Source organism: Crocuta crocuta, unplaced genomic scaffold, assembly GCF_008692635.1.
Source record: "Crocuta crocuta isolate KB4526 unplaced genomic scaffold, BGI_CrCroc_1.0 scaffold190, whole genome shotgun sequence".
Classification (NCBI taxonomy): Eukaryota; Metazoa; Chordata; class Mammalia; order Carnivora; family Hyaenidae; genus Crocuta; species Crocuta crocuta.
In genome coordinates this window covers 8,818,554-8,838,907 of record NW_027527955.1, presented here as the reverse complement: position 1 = coordinate 8,838,907, position 20,354 = coordinate 8,818,554, and the positions used below count along the sequence as shown (strand labels likewise).

Here is a 20,354-nt window from a genome sequence, read left to right as displayed (position 1 = left end):
AGGCCCCTCAGGGCTGCAAGTGCTCCGACGCTACTTTCTGCTCTGCAAGTGCCGTGTAGGCAAAGTATTTCCTGATTCACAAGACTACCGGCCACAGGAACTGAGGGTCAAGGTCATGGGGGACCTTCCAAACCCAGAGCACGTGACCTGAATGTCCAACAACAGAGAAGGGTGGCAATGGTGACATCAATCATGGTTCATTTATAACATGGACAGTGCTACGCAGTCCCCAAAGAGAAAGTGCTAGGTCTATAAACCACTCACGCGAAAGATGCCCGTAAGACACAGTTAAGTGGAAAAGCCAGTGGTAAATCAGTTCATCTAGTATGATCTTATTTCAGTTAAAAAATATAAAGTCCGTGTGTCTATATTATGTGAACATGTACACACACATACATGTATGTGCAAATGAGTATTTTTCTACACAGACGAAGATCTGTAAACACACATCTCCAACGAGCAATAATACTAAGGTAACGCTGGGGAACAGGACTGGGCTGGAGGCAGGGTATGATTCTAGCGAAAGAACATCTTCCCCTTTGCGTCTTCTACTTTAGTATGGTTTGGATCATCTACAGTAAATATATATTACATTTGTAATGAAAAAGAAATTACAGGAAAGAGCAAATTCAGCTGACAAATAAATGCTCTCAGGTAGTCTTAAACTAGACATTCCCACGTTACATCAGCAGTTTTATTTTATATTCTAAAATCAATAGGAGGGCACACCTTCACCAGAAACATGGCCAGCTCCTTAATATCGCCCCTAGAGTAGAAGCTCCAGGAGGCTGGTCTCTTCTAAATTATAATTTCCTCAGGGGGACGCCTGGGTGGCTCAGTCGATTGAGCACCCAACTTCAGCTCAGGTCATGATCTCAGGGCTCATGGGTTCGAGCCCTGCGTTGGGCTCTGTGCTGACAGCTCAGAGCCTGGAGCCTGCATTGGATTCTGCGTCTCCCTCTCTCTGTGCCCCTCCCCTGCTCACGTTCTGTCTCTCTCTGTCTCTCAAAAATAAAGGTAAAAAAACCTTTTTTAATAAGTTATATTTCCTCAGAACCACAGCTCTTCATTCAGGACAGGAGACGCTGCTTCTGACAACAAAGGCGGTGTAAACGAGACAGTAAACAAATAAGCGACACACGGCTTCGCCAATCTTTGCAGCAAGGTGCTCGCTACTGCAGGGGCAGTCTGATCGCCCACAACCACGCTGTGAACGTGACAGCGAAGCCAGGTCCTTTCAGTGCTGCCTGCCGGTCCTCAAGGAAAACAGCAGCCCCTGCAGGACGGCTGTGATAAAGTGCCACCTAAGCCAAGCAGACGGGCCGTGCTGGCGTGACAGGGCAGAGACTGCTGGCCACACAGAGCAGGGGGTGGGGGTGGGGGGGCAGATACGCACCTGGACAAAGGTACACAGGATAAAGAAGATGAGATTTAGAAAGGACAGTCCCGGAACGATGTTGTGGTCCAGGACCATAGTCTCGTGGGGCTCGCTGCTGGGCACCAGCATATAGATCATTAAACCCATAACAGGGATGCCGAACACCAGGCTGCACAGAAAAGACTTCTTCCACCTGCAAAGCAACGCAGCAACACAGACCTGTTAGGCATCACCTGTTGGCTGGTCTCCTCCTGGGGACTCAGTTTAAGACTTGCCTTTGGCACACGTCTGGGACAGACGAGCAAGGATGTGAAATGAAGGGAAGGCTTTCTCCCTGAAACCCGCCACCTGAGAGAACATCTAAACATTTACGCTTGGCAGGGCTGTTCCAGGGATACGGACAGCCTCTGCCTGCCCACGGCTGATCTGCTGCCTCTAATCTCTAGGGGAGGCGACGGAGGCCCAGAACTGAGAATCTAGCCCCAAAGCAGTTGAACATCCTCAGTCCTTATGGCTGCCTAGTGCTCTTTTTTCAAAATAAAATCTTATACAGATTCCCAAGGAAAAAAACAGATAAAAGCAAAATGTTATTAGTATGAATATACTTATATGTTTGACCTTTAAGCTATTACTTAAAATAGAGTCAGTGACTGGGGCGCCTGGGTGGCTCAGTCGGTTAAGCATCCAACTTCAGCTCAGGAAGTGATCTTGTGGTCTGTGGGTTCGAGCCCCGCATCGGGCTCTGTGCTGACAGCTCAGAGCCTGAGGCCTGTTTCAGATTCTTTCTCTGCTCCTCTCTGCTCATGCTCAGTCTCTCTCTCCCTCAAAATAATAAATATTTTTAAAAATTTTAAAAAAGATTCAGTGAGAACCATAAAGCCATCTTGATGAGCACCACAGTGACAGCTCTGGTCTCCTGTCAGCGTCAGCATCCGTGAAATTCCCACTGGCTGTTATGAAAGCTCTGACATGCGCCCACCCTGGCCCACAGACCCCTGGCCTGCAGCACGGAAGTCTATGCTCTCAGGCGGCCGCCAGGGCCCTGAGAGTTACCCTGGCTGCTGGCCTTCCAGGTGCTTCTCCATTCAGTCCTGGCCTCCTCCGGGCATGCCAAGCAGAGCAAATGACAGGAGTCCTGAGGGTCCCCTGCCTCCATGTCCCTTGAGGAGGCTCACCTCAACCCCCTCCCCCACCCCCACTGCCTGGCAAACTTCCACTCGTTCTTTTGAGGCTCAGGTCACGTGTCCCTGGCTGGTTGGCTTCCCAGACCCCCTTAACCCACCTGCTGCACTGCCCGCCCACCCTTCCCTAGTGCAGCTGTGACGGTATCCCACTCATCCCAGCACGTGGCATAGCGCCCTTGTGTTTGTTGAATGAGTAAGTGCACATCTGCATCAATGAATAAACTCAGGTCTCCTTCTCCCCAGGCCGTTTTCTTTCCAGGGACCATGCTTCCTGCCCTCCGACCCCACTCCTAGAACCCATTCAAATAAAGTCTTAAAATACTGTGCTGTAAAAGGAAATATCCACACCCTCTTCCTCCCATCTCAACTTAAGTGCTGTCCCATCTGTTAGCCACCAGGCGTAAGCGGCTATCTAAATTAAAATCAGTTAAGGTCAAATGAAATTAGAAACTCAGTTCCTTAGTCACATGAACAGCTCAGGCGCTGGTGGCTCCCAGGCTGGGCAGTGCGGGTAGAGAACATTTCTGCCATTGCAGGGAGGTCTATTGGACAGCGCCCTTCTAGAGGGTTCATGTCACAAGGGCAGAAGGCAGCTGGTCCATGTGGATGGCGCCGTGGGAAGCCAGTGGGCAGGGACGCCCGTGAGCACAGAATGAGGCAGCCAGGCCCAGCTGGGGGTGGGGTGGGGGGAGGAGGAGCAGGGGAGAGAGGGGCACTTAGACATGAGCTCCGGCCTGTCTTTCTACCTACTGCTTTATTTCCACCTTGTGGTCCAAGTGATGCGCGTTGGGGTTTCTCTGGGCCGGGGAAGCACGAAAGCCGATTTCCTTGTTAAAAAAAGAGAAGTGAGAAACAGGGAGGAAGGCACTTGGTTAAAACGTGCGTTGGTAGAAAGTATTTTACATCTTTTGAAATTAGAAAGTTACTCGACAATCGCTCAAAAGACTGGACTGGTTTTTCCGCTCACGATCTCTGTTCCCAAGTCACACTACAAATCCTGTCAGAGGTCTACACCGTCTATGCCCACAGACTGAATCGTCCCCAAGGAGCTGGCCTCAGACGCGACTCCTGTCCCTTCTGCGGGCAACGGCAGCAGGTTCTGGGAGAAGGTCCGGTGCCCTGGGGCTGACCAATGCTGAATCAGACCCCCCAGAACTGCTGGGTCAGGCACCCCAAACACCGAGTGGCCAGGTGCGGTCATTCCCTGCGTGGGGAAACTGAAGGTCAGAGGTTAGAGACCCTGCCCAGAGCCATCGTGCTGCCAGAAGAGCGAGGCCCGGTGCTCGGTGCTCAGGTCTCTGGATTCCGAGCCAGGCCTCCGCCCGCCGAGCAGACCCACACCTGCTCGCTGCAGCTACACTGAACCAGATGGGGGCTGTACCGCAATCCGCCGGTTCTTTCCAGGGCGTGACTCCAACGTTTCTTGCGCCGCCTCGCTCCCTGACCCTCTCTCTCTTCCTTATTTGATCTGACCGCTTTATGAAATTACACAGGAAAGGCCGTCAGGAAATGGCCCATCAGTCAGCACAATATAAAGAGGGGCCTAGCACTCTCATGTTGGGATTTCACCCAAAAGTTAAAAGTGCTGGTTGGGGAAAGAGCATCCAGGACCATCTAAAGACAAATCCTTTAGAACGAATACCAGCCTAATTACAGCTGAAAAAGTTGCACCCGAGATGCAATATTGGCAATATTCTTCCAGTACGGACCAAGACGGCATTCACCGAGCTCGGCGGGCAGGGTGGGGGCCAGGACGGGCAGGATTAGTAAGAAGGGTCACTGAGGACCTGGGACTCCCCCGCCTGCCAGCGCATCGGTCTGACTTCTCAGCCTCATTGACGCCACGTCACTGCTGCTCGGTAGGACCTGCGGTGTGGCACAACTCGAAAGGCCGCTGAGCTTGGAACTGCAAGGTCTGGGTCTGAGGGCCGGCCCTGCAACCTTCAGCTGGGTACCAGTGAGCAAAGTCACGTAACCTCTCTGCAGCTCCTTCCCCATCTGGTAAAGCAGCTGGGTTGTCTGCCTCTAAGACAGAATTATTCGTAGCAGCTGCAGCATAAATAATGCACATCAAAGGGCTCTGCTAAGCCCCACAACAGACAATGTGTCCCTTAAACACACGCACAGGGAAGAGAAAATGAAAGACAACACCAAGCAGGCCACAAGACGCTTCCTTGCGTTGGTACTTCCTGCTGAACTTCACTTATCCTGGCCATCAGTTTTACGACTTAACCTCGTTCAGTTTTGACCGTTTTAACCCATTCGGATGAGCACCAATGCTCACCTGCTCCCAGTGTGGTATAATACAGGCCTTAAAGAGGAAATGGAGTGTCTGTGGATAAAGCGAGGGAGGTAACAGAGGGAGGGAGTGCATGAAGACTAAGTAATTTTCCAAAAGAGAAACGACCAAACTCTCCCATTATTGGGCAGGCCTGGCACAGTGGTAAGACACAGCCCAAGTCCTCCTGTTTCCAACAATCCCTCCGTCTATAGATGTTCGGTCCAGACATAAATAATACTCTGCCATGACAGGTAACTACACCCCATGGGCCAGGTACCCTGCTGATACTGATGTTTCTCCAGGAATACCTGCAATTAAAACAATAGTATCCTTTTTCTTACCCATTCACTGATTTTCATCCTCATGGTCTGATATTTACTTAATTTCACTGTTTATTTTAAAATGATTCAGGGGCACCTGGATGGCTCAGTCGGTTAAGCGTCCGACTTTGGCTCAGGTCCTGATCTCGCAGATCTCTTGGGGTTCGAGCCCCACGTCGGGCTCTGCGCTCACAGCCAGCTCAGAGCCTGGAGCCTGTCTTCAGATTCTGTGTCTCTTCCCTCTCTGACCCTCCCCTGCTCACGCTGTCTCTCTCTCAGAAATAAATAAAACATTAAAAAAAAAAAAGATTCACCTTTATTTCCATGAGATGAATAATAAAGTCAGTTAGGTGACTTTTCTTCTTTTTAATTTTTTGGTTAGCTGTATTTTCTCATTTCCCTACGGTGATTATAAACCACTGTCTTTAAAAACGAACGTATATATTTTTAATTGAAGTACAGTTGATGCACACGCTATGTTAGTTTGTAGGATTTTTTTAAATGAAAGACTTACCTCGATAATTTTGACAATATCCCGCGGACCAATGATTTCGGGATCGAACTTCACGTGGGCTTTGCTGGTGGCAAGGGCCACAGAGGCGTAGGTGATGCCATTCGTCCTCGTGAGTTTGGATTCTATGTTGTGAACACAGGATGCGCAGGTCATGCCCGTGATCTGTCACCCAGGAAGACAAAAGTACAACTCAGGATTGGGAGGGTCCCATCGAAGGCACACTGGCAGCTGGGTTAATTGGCAGCCACAACAGCCACGAGCCCTTCCTCCTTCCACAGCACCTTTCCCGAGGCCCGGGACTCCTACCTCCAAGCCCGTGTGCAGGGCTTTTACCCAAAACCACCTCCGCCCCCCACCCCAGGGGCTGCGGGCATATAAACAGTGGTTCATCCCCAGCTCGGGGACAAGAGATGTAGCCCATCACTGAGCAAATGGCAACAGAGCGACGCTTCACTTCCAGCTCTGACAGTGATGGGCTTTCGTGAGCCACCCTACCCTCTCTGAGAGGCCACTACTGCCATGCCACATGCCACATTGCGTGTTCTTCACGTCATAGGGGAGACAGGCCATCCCTGTAATATGTGCCAGGTAAGCCAGACGAGTCACTCTTCTGAGTATCAGTGGTCAACATTTCCCAGAAAGCTAACTAAATACAGACATTAAATGTCCACATACAGTGTCTGAACATGTGATAACAATATACTGAGACTGCTCAGTTTAAAATAAAAAACACTGTTCAAAAAATGTCTTTGCTGGGGTGCCTGGGTGGCTCAGTCAGTAAGGCGTCTGACTTCAACTCAGGTCACGACCTCGAGGTCCTCGGGTTTAAGCCCCACATCGGGCTCTGTGCTGACAGCCCTGAGCCTGGAGCCTGCTTCGGATTCTGTGTCTCCCTCTCTCCGTCCCTCCCCTGCTCACATTCTGTCCCTCTCTGTCTCAAAAATAAACATTAAAAACATTTTTTAAAATTTGTTTTCACCTTTCCCAGTAACATTCACGATCTAGATTTTCCACAGTCGTCTGAGCAAGGCAGAGGCGTCCCCTTGGGGCGGAGGGTCTGCAGCGAGGGTCTTGCTCCTGCTGCGGGCGTGCCGGGCAGCTGTCCCCCAACCACACACCGGGAGGCCTGTCCAGGGCCGAGGGTTTGCTCTACGCAGAATGTCACTTATCAAGAGCTCAAAGTGCCACTCGGGTCCTTAGTACTCTTTAAACATTTACTTACCACTAACGGCAGTGACTGAACACAGTAAGGAAGCAAGACCCTTTCACCCCCGTAAAACAGCATTGCTCACCGTCTCCCCTTATTTACAGAGCTTTGTGCAGAAGTGCTTGTGAACACAGCATACTGGAAATACTACATATATATACCTAATTATTTCAATGATTTGCTGTCATGTGCAGGTGACAATGGACAGGCAGGAAAAATGAGTCCCCGCACCACCCCGTCACTGCCCACACCGACCCTGACCAGCCACTGACCCTGGCTGGTCCTCTTGGACAGTATGCTTCAGGACGCCGGTCATCAATTGCCCTCTAGACATCCCTGTGCCTACGATCCAGCCCTCCTCCCCCGCTGAGGTGGTACCGGCGGCCCCGGCTATCACCTTGACTCCACTCCTCTGGCCCCACCGCACCTCTGCATTCTCGCTTCCCTTTGGGCCTCATGGAATGTGGTCACAGTCAACTCCCTCAAACCAAGCTCTGGGAGGTTGCCATTTTTAATTCCTCTTCCTCCTACACTCCCGCCACGCACCTCCTCCTCCTCCTCACACCTTGAATGCACCCGGGCGGGTGCACCCCTGTGACTCTGTGACATAACTGACATTCCCTCACAAAGTGAACGGGTCATTGTTGTTGGCTTCAAAGGAAAACGAAACCCCAACAACACACAGGATGTGTGCAGAATGGGAGAAGTTTCCCGGCCCCCGTCAGAGGCCTGCAGCCCTCCTGCTCCAGCTCCGGCTCGGCCGCTGCACTTACGATCAGCTCGAGGTCACCGTCTGAGCCTGTGTAGTCTTCCATTACTGTGGCCTCAAAGCCCAAGTCCTGGATGAGCTGAGCTATCTCCAGCGGCTGGATGACTTCCGGATTGTACTTCACCTCTGCCTTTCCGGCCATCAAGGCGACCAGCACCGAGAGAATACCTGGAACCGTCAGGCCACAGTTACAACGCTCCAGGCAGGGCCTCAGGGATGACACATTCAACACAACCTAACAAAGAAACACGTCTGCTCCCAGAAGCCTCTAGAACACGAGTTCTCAAAGTTGACTGCACATTAGACTCACTTGGGCTTCTAACAAGCACCACGCCTGGCCCCAAGCTCAGACCAGTTAAGTCAGGACCCCTCAGGGTGGGCGCCAGGCATCTTTTTTTAAAGCTCCCCAGGTGACTTTAACGTGCCCGCCAAGTGGGAGAAACCACTGTTCCAGAGCAACGCTCCTCACACTTTGATGGGCAGACAAATCACCCGAGGACCTTGTTCAATTACAGATTCCGACTCAGTCGGTCTGGAGTGTTCTGAGGCAGAGCCGGCTCCCAGGCGATGCCTGCGCTGCTGGCCCCGGGGGGTGGCTTCACGTCAGGCTGGAGAAGACATGTGGACGGTGTCCACACCTCACAGCAAGGGATACAGCCTGCAGCTCACAACTGCTGTCACATAAATGGTGTACTTTTTCCCTCAGACACTTTTCATAAACAGGAAAAAAAAATTCTTTCAAAAGTAGTTTTCCTTACTCTTTTTCAGGCTCTGATCCCATTCAGGGGTGCAAGAGAAATCCCACAGACCACAGACCACCCCAACTTACAACTGTTTGGCTTAAGAATTTTCAGCTTCATGATGGTGTGAGAGTGACACACATTCACTAGAAACCAGACTTCAGATTTTAGATTTGGATCTTTTCTGGGGCTGACGCTATGCTGTACGAAATCTCCAGTGATGCTGGGCAGTGGCTGAGCGCCTTGGCTCCCAGTCAGTGATGCCGTCCTGACAGCGAATGACAGACACACTTACACACTCTGACACATTTCAGGGAGGCTTGGCCAAGCTGTGATGTTTGGTAGGTTAGGTATATTAAATGTATTTTTTTAAATGTTCATGTATTGCGGGGAGGGGCAGAGAGAGAGGGAGAGAGAGAATCCCAAGCAGGCTCCATACTATCAGCACAGAGCCCAACACGGGGCTTTGAACCTGAGCTGAAACCAAGAGTCAGATGCTTAACCGACTGAGCGACCCAGGCTTAAATGCATTTTTGACTTAACGATATTTTCAACATATGGTGGGTTTACTGGGACATAATACCATTGCATATCCAGTGAGATTATTTGTGAGTCTGAAGGGGAAAATAAGACTCATTCACATCAAAGAAATAAATGTGCTTTTGAAAGGATGCCACAAGGAATAAAAATGAGGGATCAGTCAGGAAAAGAAACACAGGAACCATGAGATATAGGATATTTTATGAACAACCAGCCCGTGGATGACAAAGAAACTCTTAGAGCACCTAACTTTGCAAAGAGTCTTTCTAGAGCTCCAGCCACGATAAAACATGGGGAACAAGAGGCTGGAAGCATATCATCCTAATTTGGGGCTGCGACGGCCAAGGAGTCTGAGAAGAGAGATACATAGAAAGAGTGAAAGGGACTCTGGTGGCTAGGTCGTCATGGTTAAGATAGTTTCCAAACAAAAGCGGGACAGGAATTTTGTTGCACCATCAGGCTTCAGAGACAGTACTGGAAATGTAGTTCAGAAGACAAAACTTGGGCACTTCCACAACACTCTATGATTTACAGGGACAAAGGATGGAATATATTCAAAACTGCAACTTCTCTGCAAACAGCAGGCTGCAGATTCATGTGAGAGCTGGAGGCTGATGGATGGGACTGGGGGTGGGGGTGAGGTGGGGGGAGATAAAGACCACCACTAGGACAAGCTACCCATGGAATGTCCCCGAACTTTTAACTGGACTGTCCATCACTAACTTACTCGGAGACATTTTATCTTAAACAAACGGAACACTTCCTGAAGAGCAGACTGCCAATCGCCCAAGAACATTAGACAAACACCTCTACTCTCACATAGTGAACTTGCTGCCAGATTCTCAGGGCTGCTGACAAACTGAGGCAGTGGGGGTGGTGAAGGGGGAGCACAGTGCCCACTCTGCTGGCTGCAGGGTCTCGCAGCCTCCCTGGTTCAGTGTGGGCGTAGGTGGCTTACCTGCCTCTTTCTGCAGGTTTCTCTCTATGGTGGACACGCAGGACGCACAGGTCATGCCTGTGATCTGTAGAAAGCACTTCTGTGGTGCCACTGCCGCAGAGTCCTGCAGGGACTTTGACGAGCAGCTGGGGCTGTGGTTTGTAGGGAGCCCCCCGGCACGGGGAGCCGTTCCCTGCTCAGACACAGGCACGCCGGCTGTGCTGGGCGCCGCGGAATTCCCCGCGCCGAGGTTTCCAGCATGGTTGCTATACCAGTTTTCTAGGATAAAATGGAAAAAAATCATTCAGATTAAAAGAACAAATCACTTTTTTTTAGAGCAGGAGGTTCAAGGCTGATAGTATTCAAACGAAACCTCTTGAAACAGCTACACGAAGGCTGGTGTTTCCATCACTGCCCCCGCCCCCCACCCACAACCAGAGACAGAGGCACACAGTCACAGGCACATGAAAAGATGCCAATACTCAAGAATGGAATGCTCTCGTTGGATGAGCGTCCTGATTAGATGGGGACAATAAGAACTCTCCAGGCCCTCTGTGAAGCACATGTCCTTTTAAACAGCTGTGGTACATAGGACTATCATCCCCATTTTATAAAGAACTGAGTTAGAAGAAATTTTTATTTTTTTTAATCTTTATTTATTTTTGAGAGAGAGAGAGAGAGAGAGACAGAGTACAAGTGGGGAAGGAACAGAGAGAGGGAGACACAGAATCCAAAGCAGGCTCCAAGCTCTAAGCTGTCGGCACAGAGCCCCACGTGGGGCTAGAACCCACGACCCGTGAGATCATGACCTGAGCCAAAGTTGGATGCTCAACCGACTGAGCCACCCAGGTGCCCCTGAGTTAGAAGAAATTTTAAAATGTGCCCCAAATCCCTCAGGTGGTAAGTAATGAAGCTAGTTCTAAGCCAGGTTTCTTTACTTCCAGAATCTGTCCCTTTAACCACCGTCACATTCTGGCTGGCAGTCATTCACTCCCTCCCTACAACAATCAAAACAACCCAAAACACCTTTGTTGAGTTGTCTGCCTAAGTCCTGTACGTATTCTGGACACGAATCCTTGTCGGGAGCCCGCACTGCAATTTCTGCTCCCCATCTGGGCTCTGCACCTGTGCTCTCAACTAATGGTGTCTCTTTTGATAAAAGAAGTCCCGAATGTTAATGAGGTGACTTATCAACCAACTAAACCAACTTTCATGGTCAGTATGTCTTGTGCTCCCTAAACAGTGAACACGTTCATGCTGTTTTCTTCTAGAAGCTGTTATTTTAAAGAACTTCCACATCTGGCCTATGATACTGGCACATTAACTTTGTGTAGGTGGGAGGTAAGAGTTAAGGTTCATTTCTTTCTATCTGAATATCCACTTGATCCAGCTACATAAACCGAAAAGACCATCCTCTGCCCCATCGGGTTCTGGGGATGGGGGTGCAGACATCGTTGGGGGCCATCTTTCTGTCCACTGCATGGGCATATACATATGTAACTAATCACATAAGATACAGAACATTGTCATCACTCCAGAAAGTCACACGATTTTGATGACAGAAAGTACCTTTAAGAGTATATACAAAAGACAACTGAATCATTTAACAAATGAACTCTTGCTGTTTGAAAATCCACAGCTGCAGAAGATAGAAGGTGGCATTAACCTGTACTGATGATAGGCCATGACTTTTCAGAGTTTTTCTTCTAAATAAGTCTCACATCCTGGGATGTTCTGCTCATTTTCTGAAAGGTGCTAAAACCTATTTCCACCCATTCTAAGAGTCCAGTTGATCAATACTTTCGGCACCTTCAGTGAAAACCCTCCATTACTCTGACCATACAGGACCCCTCCCCCTTCCCTCCCGATGCAGAGACCATACCTCATCCATCAGTTCAGGTGTACTCTCCTGGACTGTCATTATTCACAACGACTCTGGCCTTCCGATCTCAAATTCACAAAAGCTGTTTTGTAGCCTTAGCCTCTCAACATTCTATCTCCTTTACCCATCAACCCCTCCAGCACCCATCAAGCCCTCCTGTACCCATCAACCCCTCCCTTCCCTGTCCAACCCTCCTACACCCATCAACCCCTCCCGTATCCATTAATCCCTCCCATACCCATCACCCCCATACCCATCAACCCCTCCCACACCCACCAACCCTCCCGAAACCATCACGCCCCCCCGCACCCATCAACCTCTCCCATACCCATCATCCCCCTGCACCCATCAACCCCTATAAGTATGCTTATGATAAACCACGGGGTGAAAGAGATTACAAAACCACTGTGTATAATACAAATCTGTATATTTCTAAATATAAATGACACGTTTTGGAAAGGTCCAGAAAAGTATATATGAAATGAAGTGCACCATGTGGCTTTTGGGATAAGAATATTCTAGACAGAAGGATATCAAGTACAAGACCCTGAGATGAGAACAAGCCTGATATGAGGATTGGAAAGGGGTTAGAAAGGTAGGGAGTCGGAGGAGGGGGCTTCTCAGTCACCCTAAGGACTCCCTCTTAAGATGGGAAGGCTTCAGAGTATTAACAGAGTAACAGGATTACTGTGGATGCTGGTCAGGGAACAGACTGTACAGCCAAAAGGTGGGAAGCAGAGACTAGCTCGGAGCCTCTTCCAGGACCCACCGCACAGCTGATGGTGGCTTGTACCAGGGTGCTGGCCTGTCTGACCTTATCTCCCATCACTTACATTCAAGTTCCACCCAAGGTAGACTGCTCCCAAGACAAGCTGGAGCCCCTGTCTCCTCCGTCTTGCCTGGCATGCCGTCCTGCCCCTCTGCCTGCTGAGGTCCCATCCGTTCTGAAGTCTTCCCCAAGCCCAGCTCCAACGTCACCTCTCCCATCCAGTCTTTGGGAGCCCCACGACCAGGTGCTGGATTGTCTCCTCAATCTTCTGAAACTCAAGAGTGCTTTACCTACACTTTCCTTGTCGCACATATTTCAACCTGCCTCGGATAATGGGTCTCTGATCTGCTTCCTTGTTAAGAGTGTGAGCTGCATGTGGGCAGGTCCTGGCCAGCCTCTGAGCACTCACGGCAGCCAGCACAGTGCCCGGGGCCCGGGAGACCCTCAACACGTGCTGGGATGAGGGAACAGTGCGCCAGAAGTAACATTTTCCATTTACAAGGCTGAGTGGAACATGTCACGCGTGACAGATGACTTTTCCTCACACTATATTCATCCATCCAATCATCTGTCCATTCATTCATTCATTCAGGAAGTATTTACCATGCAAACCAGTGCACAAATGCAGAGCTGATTTCCAGATAAAAACCAGATCTTACTGTATTGTTCGCTGTCAAATAAGCGCACTGAAATTCAGTGCCTGCAACTTGCCTATGTGCTCTTGACCATTCCCCTTCCTCTCCCCGCTCCATGATCCAGAGGGCTGACCCCTGCCCACACCACTTTTCCCAGGTTCCCTTGGCAACTGGTTTCTGGTTAAATTTGGTACACGGGAGGTAACAAGTGGGAAACAGCAGGACAGGAAGGGGGGAACCTACCGTGTTTCCCGTCTATCTACTGGGAGCCCAGCTCCTGGCCACAGCCTCTCCCTCAGTAGTCCAGGGGTGTGCCGGCTCCCAGCGGGCAGCCTCGCCCCTGGGCTCTAGTGACGCCCTCTTCCCTCCCGCCCTCCCGCCCTCGGTGCCAGCTTCTGCTATCAGCCACCTCTCTCATTTCCTTCCCATTCCCTGTTGGGTTATTCAGCTCTCTAACGTGTCCGAGTAGTTCCTGGATTAATCCCATTACTGAGTTTGTCAATCCCACGACCTGGCTTGTCACAGCCCATTACTCTCTTTCTCTTTCACTTCCTTCACAAACACCTACTATGTGCAGGGTGCTGCTGAGTCCAAGGAGAAACAAATCACATGGTTTGAAGACTGTGCTCAAGGAGCCCCTCTTCCTGGTCAGTCCAGAATGACCCATCAAATACACATAATGCCTTTTTAGCATCTAAGTGGTTATAGTTACCAGCACACTCATGGTTTATCCTCAATTAAGACTGCCAGGTGAAATACAAGATGCCCCATATATTGCCTGGGACACACTTACACCAAAACATTATTCACTGTTTATCTGAAATTCAAATTTACCTACGTGTCCTATATTTTATTTGCTAAATCTGGTACACTAAATACCTCTTGGGCTAAACACATAATGCTCATAATTCTGTCCAATAAAAATCACTGTTCTTTTCTTTCTAGGCTTAGTTAGTCAAATCCAATTATTCTGGATTATGCAGCTCAATGCAAATTTCTTTCTACTGCCAACAACCTGACTCTACTGTTTAAAGACTTGAAACCTCACACAAACAGAACAGATGATGACTCTGTACTACGTTTCCTACCATTTAAGTACAGGATTTACTGTTCCATTGTGTTTTCCTTATTGATTTTTGTCTAAAAACAAACTCCTTCCTGAAACGTGGTTCAAAAGACAAAGTGCAGAACGGGGCAAGTCATTCCACATGACTTACCCACCGCCTTCAAGGGTGTGAGTGCAGGCCGGCCCCACTGGCACAGGAACTTCCCAAGGAGACACACTTTATCTCGGTGGCCGCTGCAAGGTCCGCGGGGGAAACCCCAGTCCAGCCAGCCCTGAGCGTGGCCGGGGGGGCTGTGCCCCAGGCGCAGCCTGCAGTGCAGACAGATGCGCTCTACTCTCCCCGTCTAGCGTGCACCTCGCGCCGCCCCGCAGGGCTGGTACCTGGCGGTCTTTGCAGCTAAAACCTTGCTGCCACACAGCTGACTGTGGCCTGACCCGCTCTCCTTCATCTCCAGCCTCTCTCTGAAGAGCGTGGCCACCCGTCGCCTTCTCCATCCCGCCTTCTCCATCCCGCTCAGCTCCTGGAGGTCCGCGCTCCTGGAGGTCCGCGCCTCGAGCCCCCGCACAGCTGGGCTCCCGGCTCACCGGAGCCTCCTCCACCTCCTAGTTACTCGGAGCCTGAGGTCCCCTGAGACGGCTTCCTTCCTTTCCAGGGTGCCGTCCCTGGCTGTGAGAATCTCCTCCTCTGGACACCCCTTCCTTCCACACCAGTGCCATCGCCTTTTCCCCTCACCTCTTCCGGGGGGTCAGACTCACTTTCCCTGGGCTCCTGTCCCCTCCCCCTGCCACTCCAATCGGCATTTCTGGCCCCACTCTCCAGGGACTCAAGCTGCCCTCCAGAATCACAGGCCCAGGGCTCCCCGCAGGCTCCCCCTTTCCTCCACGCCCTGCCCCATCACACCCCTTCTCTGGACCCAACCTCCGAGTGTCGTCCTAATCCATGTCTTGTCCTTCAGCCCCACGTCCCCTCTCACCCAGCCTCCCACACAGCCTCCGTGCCTCTGTCCACACTGCACTGACAGCCACTGGCCTGCTCGAGTACAAACTCACCTGTGCTTCCTCAGATTTACAATCCACTGCGGAGGGGCGCCTGGGTGGCTCCGTCGGGTAAATGTCCAACTCTGGATTTTGGCTCAGGTCATGTGCTCACAGTCCGTGAGATTGAGCCCCGAGTATCAGCACAGAGCCTGCTTGGGATTCTCGCTCTCCCTTTCTCTCTGCCCCTCCCCTGCTCGCTCGCTCTCTCTCAAAAGAAGTAAATAAACTTTAAAAAAAAAAATCCACTGCTTACACCTCTGGCCTGTACAGTAAAGTCCAAGCTCAGTTGACACACAGGCCCGTTCGGAGAGGCCTCCTGCGGTCCCGCCCGGCTCCCCACCTCCCTGAGTCCTCATGCTCTCAGGCTCCTGTCCGCAACCCCCCCCACAGGGCACTGCCCCCCAGCCTCCGGTGTCCCTGTCTGTCCCCATCCTGTCCTCACGCGGGGCTGCAACACAAGCTCTCGGGGAGTCTCACTCGCTTACTAGCCCACCGCTCCCAGGCCCCGGCGCAGGGCAGAAACGGACCCCTCTCCCCACAGCCATCAAGGTGGGGCAAGGGAAGTCATCGCTGAATCCCCTCCTCAAGTCCCACATTCAACAGAATGGGATCCAGGTCAGACTGAGGCTCTGGTGTTCTTGTTTTGTTTGGCAGAGAAAGCTCAGGGAATGTGATGGTGGCGCTTTTGGAGACAGACGGTCCTGATGTTCCCCATGTTCCCCCATGTTCCCACAGGGTTCTTTTTAAAAAAAAGAACACAGAAATCAGAGTTCTCTTCAGAAAAATCCAAAGAACTTAGCATTTTGTTCCCAGCTACATGAGAGGCAAAATCTACAGACCCGGAAATTCTACGTCGTCTATCCTGACACACTGAGCACGCAAGGAAAAGCTGCAGAACGCTGTCACCACCGTTAGCAGCTGCGCAGCGAGTGTGGCCGCAGTCACTGTGTCCTAAGATGCAAGGAGAAAGGAGAAGGCCCCAGGGTGTGCTTCACGCGGGTCAACTACGTACCAGAAATGACTGAAGCCTCGAATCCCGTTTCTTCGACAGCAGCTCGGAGCTCTTCTGGGGTAATTACAGAGGGATCATAGAGCACCACTCCAGTCCCTTCAGCCAGGGAGACGGATACGCGCCACACGCCCTCCCTGCGGGAGAGCAGGCCTTCGATGGACTGGACGCAGGATGCACAGGTCATGCCGGCAATGGCGAGCACCGTGGTGCTGCACACGCCCTGGACCCGGGCTCCCGGGGCGGGGGCGGGGGCGGGGCGTGGGGAAGGCCTGTCATCCGTCCCACTCCCCGCGGCTCCATCCGGAAGAGACACTTTAAAGTTCCCAGGAGGAAGAGCCTCAATGGCCCTCTGCAGGTCCCCGGGGGTGACACGAGAAGGGTCAAGCTGTACGTGGGCAATTCTGTCCTCCAAGGACACTTGAATACTCTGGACCCCTGGGAGCCGGCCTACATTTTCTTCAATATTCTGGACGCAGGATTTACAGTGCATCCCATCGACTCTCAGTTGCAGGGTGACCGCATGGCTCCCTTGGGACCCCAAGGACTCAGAGTTATTGAGATTCTGGTTATCAGCCACCGAAGGCATCTTCGGGCCGGTCCTCTGTAACCGCCCAATATCAATTGGTCCCAGGCTTATGGGCGCCACTCTGTTCTTGATGACAGCTTCAAATCCCATGTCGTTTACGTGGTCCCTGAGGTCCTGGGGCTGAATGAGATAAGGCTGGTAAGTAATGACGGCCTCCTGGGTGCCAAGGGACACGCGGACTCTCACCACCCCCTGCAGCTTCCCCAGCCTGCCCTCGATGGAGCTGACACAGGACTGGCAGGTCATGCCCTCCACCCGAAGCTTGACCACGGCCTCTGGGGCAGACGAGGATCTCGAAGGCCAGGAGGCGGCCTTTCCTTCTGTGACGCTGGCCTCGAAGCCCATGTCCTCGATGTGACGGCACACCTGCGGCAGGCTCAGGACCGACGGCACGTAGCTCACAGTCGCGCTGCCTTGCTCCAGGGAAACCTTAACGCTCGCGATGCCTTTCAAACTCGAAATCCTGCCCTCGATAGACTTTACACATGACTGGCAGGTCATGCCTGAAATGCTGATGGTGCCGGTGGTCGTCTGAGAAGGGCACATGCTGTCCAGCCCCCCCTCGTAGCCAACGTTGTCGAAGGCGAAACTCTGCTTCTGCTTCATTGCTGGTTCCCAGACACGGGCGGGCAAAGAACGTTTAGATAGGATCTAAGAGGAAAAGAAATAACATTCTTTTATCCTTAAAGCCAAATATTTGTGGGGCACCTGGGCGGGTGAGTCACTTAAGCACTGGGTTCTCAATTTTGGCTTAGGTCATGATCTCACAGTTCATGAGATCTAGCCCTGCGTCGGGCTCTGCTCTGATACTGTGAAGCCTGGTTGGGACTCTCTCTCTCTCTCTCTCTCTCTCTCTCTCTCTCCCTCCCCCACTCACGCGCGCACACACTCTCAAAAATAAGTATTTTTTAAAAAAACTTAATATTTGCTAAAATATCCCAGCTTGTCTGGCTGGCACTGAGAAAATGGAAAACAATGTCACTGGTGTCAAAACATCCCAAGAGTATAAGAACAGAAAATGCAGGGAAAGATATAAAAACATTATTTATCAAATCAAATGGTTCCAATGGGTTTCTTTTAGCTCCAACATTCTCTGACTGTGAACCTAGAAGTCAGCTGCCCACTTGAGCGAAACGCTTTCCTCACATCAAAGACGTGGAGGTTTCTGTAGGGAAGGAGGGGAGCGTGATACAGCTCGCGTGCGCAGAAGGAGCGTGGCAGGCACGTGGCAGAGGCAGACGGCTCGGTGACCCCGGCAGGGGGGCACAGGCTCCCAGCAGAGCCCCCCCCCCCCCCTCTGACACCTGAAATCTTCCTTTGAGCTCAAACACTGGGGGTGCTGCAATGTGCATACACAGAGTAGGCGACACCTTAATTCAGTCTCTCCTTCTAGGGGCGTCCCTGTCACTCTCCTAGCAGGGGTTACATGTAACAAGCGTAGGGCGAGGCCCCGTGGGGTCAGACCGCATGCCTGTGAAGAAAGGTCTGGCGGTACAGTCCTCGAGTCAGGGGGATGGGCACGGGGGGCGGGGCCCGGAGGGGCAGGAGGGGGAGAGCTGGGGGAGCTCCTGGGTTCTGCCTCCGCCGAGCGTCACTGCCCTCCTGGGTGTGCAGGACAGCTGGGGTCACTACTTAAATTACAGGTGTTGGGCCGCCTGGGTGGCTTAGTCGGTTAAGCGTCCGACTTTCACTTAGGTCATGATCTCGCGGTTCGTGGGTTCGAGCCCCGCGTCGGGCTCTGTGCTGACTGCCAGCTCAGAGCCTGGAGCCTGTTTCAGTCTGTGACTCCCTCTCTCTCTGACCCTCCCGTGCTCATGCTGTCTCTCTCTCTCTCTCTCCTAGAAATAAATAAAAAACATTTAAAAAACATTTAAAAATAAATAAATAAATAAAATTACAGGTGTTTCACCAGATTAAGTGGACCCATGTTCCTAATGTACCTAATGTACCAGAGTATAAGCATAACTCCCTGACTTCTCACAATGACGTACGTGGCTTCCGCTATTCTATTAACAAAACCGAATCCTCCTTTCACAGGGTCCCGGCCTCACCACCACCTGCACAGGGTCTCTGTATCTCCTACTTAGATACAGTTTTTATACCAGTACTGTTACATGCTTCAGAAGTTCAGGAATAGGCCTTTATATATGGTACGTGATAAAAAAGCACGTCCCTCTCTGTGCCTATGCAATCCTGCCTGTATCTTCAGATTGAATCTCAATCTCAATGAATCTCAATGGCTTGACTTTCTCTATAACCCTGTGCATAAAACACCTATCTTTTCACCTTCGGCTTTTTGAGAACCTTAAATATCTTTTTTTTTAAGTTTATTTATTTATGTTGAGACAGAGAGAAAGCACAAGTAGAGGAAAGGCAGAAAGAGAGGGAGAGAGAGAATCCCAAGCAGGCTCCACACTGTGAGTGCAAAGCCTGACGCGGGGCTGGAACCCATGAACATGGAGATCAAGACCTGAGCCCAAATCTAGAGTCAGATGCTTAACCAACTGAGCTACCCAGGTGCCCTGGAAGTTTAAATAACTTTTAAAGCAGACTATAAATGTTCATTTGTACGTCCACAAAGGAAATCCTAAACTAGTCTGGGATTAATGATTATAAAGAATTGTTTTAAGAAATGTTTACTGTAGTATTTCCTAAAATAGTAGAGGGGGAAAAAAGGAAATAAGTAATTACGGGATAGCAACTCATTCAGTAAATATACTGAAATTACCTGTGGTACAAATCCAGAAATGCAGTATATGATAAGGATGACACACAATAGTATTAAATGGATAACTGGGAAAAACAGAACTTGGGATCTATATACCAAGAGATATTTCTGAGACCTCAGAGATGAAGATGTAAAAAGCAAAACAGTAAAAATACCAGAAAAAAAAAAAAAACATAGGAAAATACCCATTATGATCTCAGGCAGGGGAAAGTCTGAATATAAGAAAAGAAATAGAAAAATAAGAAAAGCCAAAAACTATAGAAGACTATAAATCTAACCACAATAAGAGAAGATATGGCTCTAACCAAGGAAAAGGATAAATGAGAAATGGGGTTGGTGGGGGAGGGGAGACAGATTTGCTTCATATTAAGCAACAACTAATTTTGTTAAAATGTAAAGAGTTCCTTCTAAGAAAAACAAGACCAACCATCCAACAGAAAAAAGGCAGTCCATCAAACAGGAAATACAAATGCCTTTTCAATATATGCAGAGACAATAGTAAGGAAGGAGTGTACACTCCAATAGCATCATGGCCCTTCTCACCCCTCAGGCTGGCACCATCCACTCAGTCCCTGCGGCTGGTGGGGGCATAACCTCTCATGAGGGCGACTTGGCAATACATATGACAATGACAAGTCCAAACATTCTTTGACCCGGCAACTCCATCTCTACAAATTTACTCAATAAATGTATTTGTTCATGTATAAAAGCCAGCCTGCAACAAAGATATTAAATGCTGCAAACAGCTGGAAATACAAATACCCATGA

At 50.5% G+C, this 20,354-nt stretch overlaps 1 protein-coding gene across 1 annotated transcript in view; it reads right to left on the bottom strand.

Annotated features, from left to right (window-relative positions):
• The window catches only part of ATP7B (ATPase copper transporting beta), a 33,367-nt gene extending 15,862 nt beyond the window's left edge, over positions 1 to 17,505 (bottom strand). Inside the window, exons 1-6 of the mRNA XM_077752591.1 lie at positions 16,273 to 17,505; positions 9,892 to 10,149; positions 7,658 to 7,821; positions 5,678 to 5,839; positions 3,313 to 3,389; positions 1,397 to 1,571 (exon numbers count right to left, since the gene is read on the bottom strand). Coding sequence (XP_077608717.1) covers positions 1,397 to 1,571; positions 3,313 to 3,389; positions 5,678 to 5,839; positions 7,658 to 7,821; positions 9,892 to 10,149; positions 16,273 to 17,464 — 2,028 coding nt within the window. The 5' untranslated portion in view covers positions 17,465 to 17,505. The remainder of the gene's footprint in view (positions 1 to 1,396; positions 1,572 to 3,312; positions 3,390 to 5,677; positions 5,840 to 7,657; positions 7,822 to 9,891; positions 10,150 to 16,272) is intronic.
• Between the last annotated feature and the right edge of the window lie 2,849 nt (positions 17,506 to 20,354).